This window comes from Garra rufa, chromosome 22, assembly GCF_049309525.1.
Source record: "Garra rufa chromosome 22, GarRuf1.0, whole genome shotgun sequence".
Classification (NCBI taxonomy): Eukaryota; Metazoa; Chordata; class Actinopteri; order Cypriniformes; family Cyprinidae; genus Garra; species Garra rufa.
The window spans coordinates 25,795,303-25,809,044 of record NC_133382.1 but is presented as its reverse complement, the minus strand read 5'-3'; the positions used below and the strand labels follow the sequence as shown (position 1 = coordinate 25,809,044).

Here is a 13,742-nt window from a genome sequence, read left to right as displayed (position 1 = left end):
ACAACAACAACAACAAAAGAAATCAGATTATTTGAATAATTGTTAGAATAATCGAACAATTACTTAAATACCAAAATAATCCTTAGTAACAGTCCTAAAAGAGTGCAGTAATTTTTGTTCTGTTTATAATTTTTTTGTTATTATATATGTATTTTAAGTCCTTTTAGTCTATTGTTCACTCAATAGTCAATTTTTATTACCACAAAAAATCTGATTACTGGATTAATCGTCAGAATAATCAACCAATTACTCGAATATAAAAATAATCGTTAGTGACAGCCCTAAATAAGAGTGTAGTAAATTTTGCTCAGTTTAATAATATTTTTGATATTATATATGCATTTGCAGTCATTTTAAAGTCTATTGTTCAATTAGGTCTATTTTTATTACTACAAAAAAAAAATCTCATTACGCGATTAATCATCAGAAAAATCAACCAATTACTTGAATACCAAAATAATTGTTAGTGACAGCCCCAAATAAGAGTCTAGTAATTTCTGTTCTGTTTAATACATTTTCATGTTTAAATTAATTTAGCAGATTTTCCAACAAAATCAGGACAGAAAAGGTAAAATGGAAAAATGTCAGGTTCATTCTATAAAAAAATGACCATTTCAAAAGGATTGATCTGAACTAATATTTATAGTCAATTTATTACTCACTTTGTTTTGAGTTAAGCTGCAAAAACAAACAAAACCAATAATACAAATATTTAAAAAAAAAATACAAAGCAGTTTTTTCTTATTTCTAGTAATTATTATACTTGAAATCCTACGATATTTTTCCTTGCCACTCAGAAAAAAAATCAACCGATTACTTGAATACCAAAATAATTGTTAGTGACAGCCCTAAATAAGAGTCTAGTAATTTCTGTTCTGTTTAATAAATATTCAAGTTTAAATTAATTTAACAGATTTTCCAACAAAATCAGGACAGAAAAGGTCAAATGGAAAAATGACAGGGTCATTCTAAAAGAAAAGAAACTGATCTTATTATTCATCTTTTCTTGAGTTAAGCAGCAAAAACAAACAAAACCAATAATACAAATATTTAAACAAATACACGCAGTTTTTTTTCTTATTTCTAGTATTATTATATTATATACTTGAAATCATGTGATATTTGTCCTTGCCACTCTTGCCTTTGGCTTGCTCACTTTTATCTTATTTATTTTTATATTTTCTGTAATGCTGCTTTGGAACAATATGCATTCGCTACGCACACAAGCGGAATTAAATATTTAAAAGTAATGAGTAAGAAGAAACCATTCTTCAGCGCTTAGTGATTTTCCCATCACACTGAAAAAGGCAGTTTACTTTTAAATATTTTTTTTCTGTCTTTGTGTCTTTTCATGTATCTTACATTATTTAATGTTCATGTAAAATGCAATCTATAACTGATAAATTATAAGTCAAGATGTTAACAAATAAATACCATCAGCTTTTTATAAGGAAAAAAAAAGGTTTTGAAATTCACAAAGTCAACTTTGTTTTAGAAGGACCCATCTGTAGCTTCCGTCTGTGCTTAACAACAAGGCACCATCCTGATTTTGAATGGATGATTAAAAATGAAAACATTCCTCCATAGTAGCAGGATAAGAATGACTTATGCTGCAGCCTAAAAGGACCTACTGTAAATCAGTTATGTTACCTAATCAAGGACACCTCCAAATGATATGACTTGTTAATACAGTGTGTCCGGGCAAACTGCTGGCAGGACACATTTCTGATAAGGCACCTCGGAGAAAGGCTAATAAATGGCGACTGGGGGAGGACACAGGTAGAGGAGAGGCAGATGGTTTCAGCCCTACTGCAGTGTGATATGATTAACCAGCCCTTTGATCCCACACGCGAGCATACAGCAGCGACGGCAGTCCAACAGGAGGGGAACAGAAGCTAATCGAGAGAGACAGACTGGCAGGGGGTAACACCCCCACCTCTCCTAAACAGAAACCCAAAACAGAATGATAAAATATGCTGAGGCTCACTGTAAACCGATCGTCAACTAATTAACACATTATCTTCTAATTGGAAGGAAAATGGAGCCTGTCATTTTTTAATCCCAAGTGCGAAGACATAACTCAATCATAGTGTGAACAATGTTGACGCGTGTAGATGTTAACAATGTTTAAAAGACGGAAAAGTGTGATCATCCATACACTACTAATCAATGGTCATACCTACACTGTAAAAAGTTTTCACCAGTTTCACCTTAAAAACTTAAGTTTAGCAGCTGCCTTAAAATTTTAAGTTGAATCAACTTAAGTCATTTCAACTCACAAGTTAAATCAACTTTATTGTAATACGTTAAAATGACTTGTAGTTTTAAGCTGATTTAACTTAAAATTTTAAGGCAGCTGCTGAACTAAGGTTTTTAAGTTGAATCTGGTGAAAACTTTTTACAGTGTAAATGTGCATACACAGCTTCATAAACAATATACCAAACGCATTAGAAGTGCATACTGACACCTTCTGGTGTGGATGCATTACCTTGTCTATTAGCATAGCTATGTATGCAGATTTTAATCATATAATAGATGTTTATGTCTAAAACGTTTTTTTTTTTAAATGCACCCAGACTCTATATTTACACATTACTATGGACAAATTTAGTTTTATATGGAGTCTCCATAAAACACTGGTGATAAAACAAAATTGAAAGGGTGTTAAAATGCATAATTGAGAAAGAGGAAATAGATGTTTTGCAAGAACATTAAGGGAATGGGGGCAAAGAGAGACAAAAGAAAGTTGGAAAGAGAGAGAGAGAGAGTAGGAAAGAAAGGAGAAAAGGGGTTCATGAGGGAGCTCTTGTTCACAGAGGCAGAATACAGACAGAAGGAGAGAGATAAGAGACTCTCAGCTACACTGAGAACAACACGGGTAAACATGTTCCATGCACAAAAATATTCCGCTTTTTGCATTATATAACAGCCAAAAAAAAATTTTTTTTTTTTTTTTTTTTTTTTTTGAAAAAGAACTGTCATAGGCGCTTGTTTCTGTACTGCAGATCAAACTTTGGGAAGAGACCCGAAATAAATATTTTAAAAAATTAAATAAAATGCCATTTCATTCAGGTTTTATCTAGCTACTACTAGGGCTGCAACATTTAACTGATAATATCTAAAAAATACAAATCTTTTGCGTCATTATAAACTTTATTGTCGCTTTTGATAATTTCTGATCAAACTTTTGAACAGTTTTATACCGTTAGAATACGAATACTTGTATTATGCAAAACAGAAAGTCCTAACAGTGAGCAAGTCCTAACCGTGAGCTATAACAGTTACATTTTCATGACAGACAGACAAATTGTCTGTAATTGAAACATTAAATAGTATAACAGTGAAAAACAGACTTAATGTACTAAAACATTAAACAATCTTTTTTTAAAATTATAAATATATTATAAACGGGGCTGCAACTAAGTTTTTCTGTCCGGTTCTCATGAGAGCACCATGGGATTTGGTTTGGTGCTCACAATGCACATAGTGTAACTCATTAAATATAACTATAAAAATAAAATAATTAATAATAGTATTAATAGTATTATTGTACTTTATTTAGTTCAGTTTTAAGTTAAAATAATAAACAAAATAATACATAAAGTGTGGTAATACTATTATATGTTAAATCAAAATACAAATATTTTACAGTACACTTAAAAAATACAATGCAAATATTTGCATTTTCATTTTTTTTCCTTTTTTCCTTTATTTTGTATATGAATTTTCAAACATTTTCAAACATTTTAAAATCAGCAAGCTTTTATTTTGGTGAGTTGTTGGCAAGTAAATATATGCACAGTCAGTTTTAGTGCTGCCGAGTGAATTTTTATAAATGTCGATATTGTGAACTATTGCGAAATGGCGGCATTTCCATTAACCGATGTTATCCGACTAAAACGTATTTTTTTTCTTTGTCATTTTCATGACAACCGACATTGATAGGTTTATGTATATTGCAGCCACCGCACTAGCCATTATTTTAATCAAAGGAGATGTAGACGTATATCTTTAGCAAAGCAGCAAGGAGATTATGCTTACCCTTATCCTTGTGAGCGCCCATGTATGAGGTGTTTCTTGGAGGTTACAGTACATTAAAGAATTATCATGTGACTTTTACAAGTTTTACAAGTGACGAGTAAATAGTAAAAAAAAAAAACTTACATTTACATTTGACATATTTTCAATTCGCAATTTCAATATGCACAATTTTGAGGGTAATGGAAATGCAGCTAGTAAATGAAATGTCACATTTTTGTGTTTTGCTCTTAAACTGGCATCGCATAACCTAGATTTATGCTTTCAGTTCAAATAAAAATCTTAAAAGTAAAAAACTACTACAGTTAGCAGATCTATAGGGCTGCCCTCAACTAAAAACTTTTCTGGTCGACTAGTAATTGTTCATTTTAAGCATTAGTCAACTATTAGTCCCACATTTATTGATAAAACATATAAATCTTAATAATGACAGTGCATTGGTAGATATAATAATTATGAATGCATCAGGGAAAAACAGCCAGGACATTGCATTAACGTTTTAATAATTTATTGACAATCTAGTGCTTTCTTTGTTTTTGGCTTAAGAGATGAAGTCTGCAACACTGACTCATCGTCTCTGCAGTAGTGGAAGCGGATTACATAATCTGACAATATTTGCTTTCCAGTTGAATTAGTTCATTCAAAAGTAGACATTTCACTCTCTCTATATATATTGTTCATGTCTGTAAGGCAAGTATACACAGAGTTTCAAGTTCACAGAGACCGAGATGGCAGAAAAGCCATCCTGTTTGCTTTATTTTACAAAAGAGCAACATTTTATTGTTTTTGTGAGTGCAAAAAAGTCTTTACAGATTCAAAACAGGTTTTACTTTTATATGTATGACGAAAAATGATGGTGTATTTTAAAGACAGGTGACCGCACCAGTGCATCCATCTGTCATGCAGGGAGTACACTACTGTTCAGCTTCCAAACTCCACACAGACACTTCAATAGCGCACATTTTTATAGGTTAACATTAGATTGAGCAGCCATGTACAATTGCTACTACTTACATATTTTAGATGAAAAGTCATATTGGAAGTCGATGAATGATTGGTAAGCATTTGGATGTCCTGCCCAATGTACTATATTACCACACTGACCAGTCGTCAACAATCTGTCCGTCATGGACTGTGTGACTTAGTCACTTCCTGTTGAATTTTTTTTTTCTCTAATGCAATTTTGGTCAAATTATTCATACCCCTTCATTTTTTTCACATTTTGTTATGTTGCTGCCTTATGTTAAACTACTTTAAATTACTTTTTTCCCACATCAATCTACACTCCCTACTCCATAATGGCAAAGCAAAAAATAGGTTTTTAACATTTGTGCAAATTTATTAAAAATAAAAAACTGAAAAGATCCCGTTGCATAAGCATTCATATTGCTTCTAGATGTTACTACACTTCGAGTGGAGTTAAACTGTGGCAAATTCATTTGAATGAGAATGATTTAGAAAAGCACACACCTCTAAGAAAAGGTCTAACAGCTGAAAATGCATAACAGAGCAAAAACCTGAGGTCAAGATAACTGCCTGTAGAGCTCAGTGACAGATTTGCGTTAAGGCAATGATCTAGGGAAGAGTTCAGAAAAAATCTGCTGCATTTAAGGTTCACAGAAGCATGTAGCCTCCATTATTCATAATGGAAGACGATTGGAACAACTAGGACTCTAGAAAATGTCTGCCAGCCCCCATCCAAGCTGACAGAGCTCGAGAGGTGAAAAGGTGAGGCAAAGAATGGCAGATAATTGCTAGATGCAGATGTGCAAAGCTTGTCACATCATACCCAAAAAGACTTGGGGCTGTAAAGGTGCTTCAACTATGTACTGAGTTAAGGGTATGAATACTTATGCAATGTACTTATTTCAGTGTTTTATTTTTAATACATTTGTAAAATTAGCAAATCTGGTTTTTGCTTTGTCATTATTATTGTGTATGAAGTGTAAATTGATGTGGGGAAAAACTAATTTAAAGCAGTTTAACATAATGCTGCAACAAAACAAAATGTGTAAAAAATGAAGGGGTATGAATACTTTTGCAAGGCACTGTAAGCCTCTTCTCATCAACTAACGGTTAGTCGACTTTTAGGGGGCTGATCTACAAAGGTGATATGTCCACCCCTGATTACAAACTTTATACTTTACATGTACATAACTTATATAGACTTCAATATTTACATTAATTAATTAATTAATTAATTAATAATCGATTGATTAATCGAAAATAGTTGTTAGTTGCAGCCCTAGCTTCTACATTCCAATACTTCAGAAGTACAGAAAACGAATATTGTATTATACCCTCTTATATCCAAAAGAAGTTAGCTATACTCAGATTACCATATCAAATAAAACAGCCCAGTACAGCAACATGTTCTTAAGTCAAAGTGGAACAAGTGTGCCATACAAACATTTCACTCATGTAAGTCACAAATGAGAATTAACACGTCATGCAGCCTCTGAACAACAGCGTGGTGTGGTGTGGTGTGGTGTTGTGTTTAGCATATCAGTAACTTTGAAAACAGTGTTATGGGGTAACATCACAAAACGAAGTGAATCACCACGCCACAACACCAAACCGATGAGAAAACTCTGAAGCAGACATATCAATAAAAGCTAAAGACATTAACAGTGATACTCTTCCCTTCGAACAGTCAGCCACAGTGCGTCACATTGGGGGCAACATTGAGAGATCGGACCTAGAAAACCACCAGAGCACTTACTGCAGGCTGAGGTGAGTTTCAAAAACTAGAACCAAATAACAGAGTTTTTCTCTCCCTTTCTCTCTCTATCCATCCCCTGTGTGAGCTTGAGGCTGGAGCTGGTGATGAGGTGTGGAAACCGGACATACACACTTCCACAGACAATTCTTGTGTGGTCAGATCAGATCTGATGAGGTGAGAATATGGGCGCTGATGGTGCCTTCCCATCCCTCCCACCCTCATCCCAAAACCACCACCATCACCACGGTGAACACATAGACATGCCATAAGCGATCTGTACCTTGTGTGTGATCGGGACTGGACCAACTGACACCGGTCAGCATTATATCTAGAAGAACGAAACCATGTTAATCAGGTAGGGCAAGCAAACAAACCGTCAAAGGAGCTGAAATAGGATGGATTTTCTGAGAGAGTATGCCGGTGGGCGTTCCAATTATTCTGAGTCCAAAATAACCCTATCGTTATTTGTAAAACACTAATACTAAATCTATTTATCCCGGCTGTTCGAGTCCTAGATTGTTGTTCTTAAAATACTTTGCGTCAAACAACACTTTTTCAGTTAATGATACCAACAAGTTCACCTGAAAGGATCCACAACTTTTCTGCTCAACTTTCTCTACCAAAAGTCCACAAAGTTACCTCAGGATATTTAGATATTATGTTCAAAAAGAAGTTTCAAAATATTAATCAGGCCAGGCAAAGCTGACACACGGTTTAATCCTATTTCCACCCTGGAAACCTGACACATCCCGTCAGACATTCACACCTACGGAAAATTAGATTTGTAGCAAAAAGAAAAGATGAAGCAAGGTAAAATAAAGCACCTTTCCTTCTCCAGCTAGAGCTGATGACATGATAGCAGTATAAAACAAAGGACACACTAATCAGCTACTGTGCAAATCAAATAGACATTAATGAGAACGTATGGTGTGACAGTACATTTAACTTTTGAATTGAGATTAGATGATAAAACTACCAAATGTTCTCAAATGTTTTAGTTTAGAGATCACCTATTTACATCTGTATTTCTCAAGGGCTTGAAAAAAAAAAGGTAAAATTCTCAACTGTAAAGATCAAACATGCTGGACCAATGTCCAAGCCAACATCCAAACAAGAGCTAGCATCCGCACGGAGATTCTCAACTACGTTGTTTTACCGCTAACTGAAAATAGCAGGCAGTGGAACCAAAAGAGAAGGTCATCAATACCACGCCGTGCATCCTGGGTAGCATCGGAGCAGGCAGCTGATGGATGTAACCAATTTAACTGTGACAAGACTTTTATTTACTTCTCAGACTGCACTGCCCTACATGCATGAGAGGAGGAGTGTGGGCAGAGCCCTGGGGCAGGGGTCCACCGCACACCCTGCTCTCTCAGTAAGCAGATCACCATGCAAGCCATGGGACATGCTCTAGAGACGTTCCCAGGCAAAAGGGGGGCAAGCCGGGGAGGGGCGGATTCTCAGCTAAATACGGGCCCGAGCATCTCATTCCTCATACGCCGATGACTATTTAGCATTAGCATCTAATTTAGCACGCGGTCAAATAAAAATGATCAAGCAGGACTCAGAAAGGTGTGGAAAGGCTACCGACCAGCTAGCTCCTTCTCCTTACTCCTTCTTTTTTTCTCCATGCGTTTAAGGCGCTTCTCCTCACGCCGCTTGGCTTCTTCGGCCTCCTGGTGCCGCCGACACTTGTGAAAGTTCTCGACCACCACGCCGACGAACATGTTGAGCACGAAGAAAGCCACGATCAGCAAAAAGGAGATGAAATAGAGAAGCATCCATGGGTTGTAATTCATCGAGGGCTACAACACAGAAAAACATAACATGGAGTTCACGCTAATGTAATTAATATAATATAATTCCAAAAAAGTTCTTATATTTACAGTTGAAGTCAAAAGTTTACATACACCTTGCAGAATCTGCAAAATGTTAATTATTTTACCAAAATAAGAGGAAATAACCCTGTTTACATTCTTAGTACTGCATTGTTACCTGATTAATCTACAGCTGTGTTGTTTTTTGTTTGGTGATAGTTGTTCATGAGTCCCTTCTTTGTCCTTAACAGTTAAACTGCCTGCTGTTCTTAAGAAAAATCCTTCAGGTCCCACAAATTCTCTCTTTTCAGCATTTTTGTGTATTGGAACCCTTTTCCAACAACAATGTGTATGATTTTGAGATCCATCTTTTCACACTGAGGATAACTGAAGGACTCATATGCAACTATTACAGAAGGTTCAATCGCTCACTGATGCTCCAGAAGGAGAAACAATGCATTAAGAGTCGGGGGTGAAAACTTTTGAACATAATGAAGATGTGTACATTTTTCTTATTTTGCCTAAATATCATATTTGTTTCCTTTAGTACTTCCTTCAGAAGCTACAAAATATACTTACATGTTTCCCAGAAGACAAAATAATTGAAATTTGCCCTGATCTTTAAACTCAAAAAGTTTTCACCCCCTGGGTCTTAATGCAAGTTCACTGGTTCATAAAAACCAGTTGCTGAGTCAGGTCCCCAGGAGTAGGTTACAGCCATGTTCAAGACAGTGATGACGGGGAATTGTGATTTCAATAACATTTCAGTTCAAAGGTCTGTCCTGCTGGGGACCTGAAAGATGCCTGCCTCTAGGCTAAATTAAGCATTCGGTGTGCATTGGTGAGGCACAGGCCACACAGCATGAATTTGAAGAAGAGATATCTGTACCAATGCAAACACATAAATGCCTTGGCTAGGAAGTGGCTGGGCTCTTTTCAAATAGACCAGAACAATTCAAGGAGCCTACAGCCAGACACAATGCATGGAGACTTCCTTTTCAGGCAAAAAAATCTAAAAATTAATTCAAAATTATTAAAAAAATTCAAACTGTATTTGGGAGACATTTGGAAGAAGAGTGTAAAATCAGCCACTTCAAAGAGATTTTGAATGGACATTATGGAGCTTTACAGAAGAACTGATGAATGGAAAACCAGCTCTTTGCAGCCAGGACAGGAATGCTGACCAACGATTTTTTTTTTTAGCTCTGATTCAGTTCATGGAGTTTGTCCAATCAGAGTTTGTGGTTATCAAAGAATGCGAATGACTGGGACGCATTCTGGCCCATAGACGACAGTGACCCACTTAAATAAGGTTGCCACACTGTTCATAGTTTCAGATCAGAAAAGGTGAATGCACAAGCATAAAAATCTATCTAAATATTATTACAGTAAAATGTTATGCAGTGTTATGCAGCAATACCTGCTGATCAACACCAACAGCATCCAGTCCGTCGTACATTATGTCCACCCAACCGTCTTTGGAAGCGAGAACAAAAAGGGACATGAGGGCCTGAGGGAGGTGAGAGATAATAAAAAAGGTTAAAAGAATCTTTGACTTCAGCAGCTCAATTTGACTTTGTCGAAAATGGAATGAGACCATAACGGATTCTCTTCAAATTGCAAGTGGCATTACCAGTCGCTTCCAGGTACGTCTAAAAGGGCATCTTGAGACAGAACAAATGTTTGTGCAACCACTGCCAGTTTAAACACTTACCTGCCCAAGGTTATCAAAGTTGTACTTGTGCCTGACCCATTTGTAGCTAGCCTGGAGGCAATCAGACTTGTTGGTGATGTTCCTCGTATCCTCCCCCTGACACACAAAGAACTTTCCTTTGAAGAGCTGTGAGGAAAAAGCAATTTTATCAGCTCATAACCAACCTTCCTTTTCTCTGCAAGCAATTTTATGGAATAACACACATAAAATGACTAAACTACTACGACAGCAGGGGACAAGAGAGGCAATGCCTCCTCAAAATACTGGATGAGAAAAAATGCATAGTACAAAAATAAAGCAATGCCAACATTACAAGATATAACATGTATAAATCACTTGTTTTTCTAAAGAAACACTGACCAACAGTGACACTAGCAGGTAAAGTTACAGCGAGATTCTGCGTCTCTCTCGCCTCCCTTGAGCCCATAGAGTTTTAACAGGCCCCCTAAAACGTGCGGTGAGTTTGGTGGGGGGTAATTAAGAATGAATGGGGGAAAGTCACATAAGAGGAGGCAAGGCCTCCATCACGATATGAGTGGATATTTATCATGCGATAAATCCCGCCTCTTGTGTTTGTTCACGTTCTGCGTTCGCGAATCAGTCTGAATGAACAATATATTGCCATTAATGGGAAGACTAATTTAAAAAGTAAGTAAAAAACTTGCACACTTACATAAAACCAAATTGTTTCTACAAAATAAGACTTAAAATGGCCTGAAAACATAGGAGGAACTGTGGGAGTTTTCAGTGAGTAATCAGCTTGGTGAAATTTAAACTCAATCTCCTTGTCTGTGAACAATATTTACCAAGCTTTGTTGGCTGATGATCTGAAAAATTCAAAAATTGTTAAAAGTTAACTATTAAAAAGAACAGCTGAATATAAGTTCACAGATAAAATATATTGTTTAAATTGTTACTGCCTTGCGTTTTTTAGTATTTGTCATCGTTTCCAATCAAAATGCTTGCTACAGAAAATGCAGAAAATCGGCCTGATCCGATATTTTTATGATGGAAGAAAGTTTCGGAGGCAGTGTGTAAACGTGATTGACACAACGTGAGGTCGTATTTATTGCAAAAATTTCAGAATCAGTGTGCAATGACCTTTATTATACTGGAATAAATGTAATTAATTAATTATTAATATATGTTACAATTTCAAACAAGATGGTTATGTCCCCATTTGTGAAGTCCAGTATGACTGTTTAGTGAAAACCATACAAGGACAAAGTCAATGTTACACATGACACATCGTACAGGCACAAAGATCACAGGCATCTTCTCCTGGAAAAATGGAAGATAAATTACATCGGCGTTCCCCTACGGACTTATGTAAATTGTGGAAGTACGGAAAACAGAACATTTTAATCATAGTCAAATTATTCAGCTGTGGGCAGGAAGAGTATGTTTCAAATTTACAGAATGACAGAAAATCATGTATCCATTCTACGCACCACCTCTTTCACTCTCACTAAAAGTCTTAAAGGCAATCTTGTGGATTAAACACACAGAGCTGTCAAATGTTATGTTACTGTATATATGATGGTGATTTCTTAGAAGGAATTACTACAATTAATCCCTAAAGTCAAGACTGGCTTTTACTTTAACAGTCTGATCCAAGCAAGAAATATTATATCCACATAACTGTAAGATAGCATTTCAAACTTCCCTACTGAGAAATGTAACTAAAGCTGGTTTAAGAAGGCCTGCTATGCTGACCAAGCTGAAGAGTGCTCAAAATCTTTCTGAAACTATCTAAGAGAAGTCAATTTACAATCAGAAAACCATTTCAAAATGATTTACACTTGTGATTTCTGCAGGGTTATGCTGTGTTGTACTCACCTGAACTCCCAAGATGCCAAAAATAATGAAGAAGGCACAGCAGATGACGACAATGTTCCCGATAGGCTTGAGTGATGACATCAGTGTCTCAACAACCAGCTTCAGTCCCGGAGCTCTGCTGATCACTCTGAAAATCAAACAAGAGAACAGATGTTAATCTAGCCTGGAGGTTCTCAGATGGTTTTTGCTGCAGGAGCTTGATTTTCCATTTGGAAATCAAGAGGCAACTCAACACACAAACTATTTTCTATGGAAACAAACAAAATTACATAATTTGTATAGTATTATCAGAAAGGTAGTAAGGACATTGTTGTGGTACTCTTGTCAATGCACATTGAGAACTGACACAAAAGAGAAAAAACTGTTGAATTAAGTCATTATTTTGGTTTTCTTTGCGCACAAAAATATTCTCATAGCTTCATAAAATTAAGGCTGAACAACTGCTGTCACATGGACTATTTTAACAATGTCCTTACTACATTTTTAGCCTTGAAGTGGTAGTTATGTTGCTGTCGTTGGAGGTAATGAGTAATTCATTTTCAGAATTTTCATTTTTGGGTGAACTATCCCTTTTAATGTCTTTTACACTTCAAATGGCTTTATCGTGGAGCCCATAAATGCCTAGTTCTGCCATGAAACTCTAGATGGCACAGGCTGACGGGACATTAACGTAATTGATGATATCACAGAGTTGGCACAAGCTGTTGCGTACGCAACCAATGAGCTTGCAACCTTACATTTAAATGGCTGGTAGCATTCACTTGGGCATTTTGCAGCGCACTTTAAGAGTTCCTCTGAAACCCTCCACCTTCCCCAGCTCCACCTGTATAGATCTGCTACAGGTTATTTTATGCTATTTGTGCAGCAGCAGTATGTCTTAAATACTCACAGCACCGCATCGCCATATGCTTTGGCAGTAGCAAGTTCCTGCTTCCTTGCCTACTTGTTTGCAGCAGCAATAATCTACAACTACAGCAATAACCAACAGAAGCAGCAATTCAGCAGCGTAGCAGATCTATTCCTCCAAGACGAAATACATTAACATTTTCATATCCATTACGATGCTAAACTTTTTAGAGAATTGTCATGACAGAATTAACCTCAAAAAATATGTTAGTGATCACCACAAACTATGTTCATTCTTATTCAACGGCTATTTAACGTTGGGCATTTGGGTAAAAATTCGAATTAGACACACTATCTTTGACAAATAATAAAAGTCCTTGCCTGGCCAGAGTCTGCGAGTGGATAAATATTTTTCCTGCTTTCACCGACCTGACATTAGTCAGCTTTCTCTACTTTTTGCATTCCTTTATTGCTGCAATCACTACCTTCTCTACGAGTGAGCACGGCAATTACCAGCAAACATTTTATGCCCTAGCCATTATGCTAAGCAACTGCAATGTAATGCTGTGGGGAAACTTTCTGTGCTGCAAAGAAAGGAGACAGTTTTAATTAAACCGCCGGAATAAAGATGAAGCCTAATTATTAACGGCACGACATCCGGCACAAAACCGCACCTGTCAACCTCTGCGGAGGGTGGCACCAACAGTGACACAAAGACACCTGCTCACAAAAGCACACACAATAACATATGTAATACAAATACAC

General features: G+C 36.3%; 1 protein-coding gene across 1 annotated transcript in view; it reads right to left on the bottom strand.

The window, feature by feature from the left end:
• The window catches only part of LOC141297454 (voltage-dependent T-type calcium channel subunit alpha-1G-like), a 225,544-nt gene that overhangs the window by 39,802 nt on the left and 172,000 nt on the right, over positions 1 to 13,742 (bottom strand). The window contains exons 13-16 of the mRNA XM_073827887.1: positions 12,132 to 12,258; positions 10,293 to 10,418; positions 9,999 to 10,088; positions 8,374 to 8,566 (exon numbers count right to left, since the gene is read on the bottom strand). Coding sequence (XP_073683988.1) covers positions 8,374 to 8,566; positions 9,999 to 10,088; positions 10,293 to 10,418; positions 12,132 to 12,258 — 536 coding nt within the window. The remainder of the gene's footprint in view (positions 1 to 8,373; positions 8,567 to 9,998; positions 10,089 to 10,292; positions 10,419 to 12,131; positions 12,259 to 13,742) is intronic.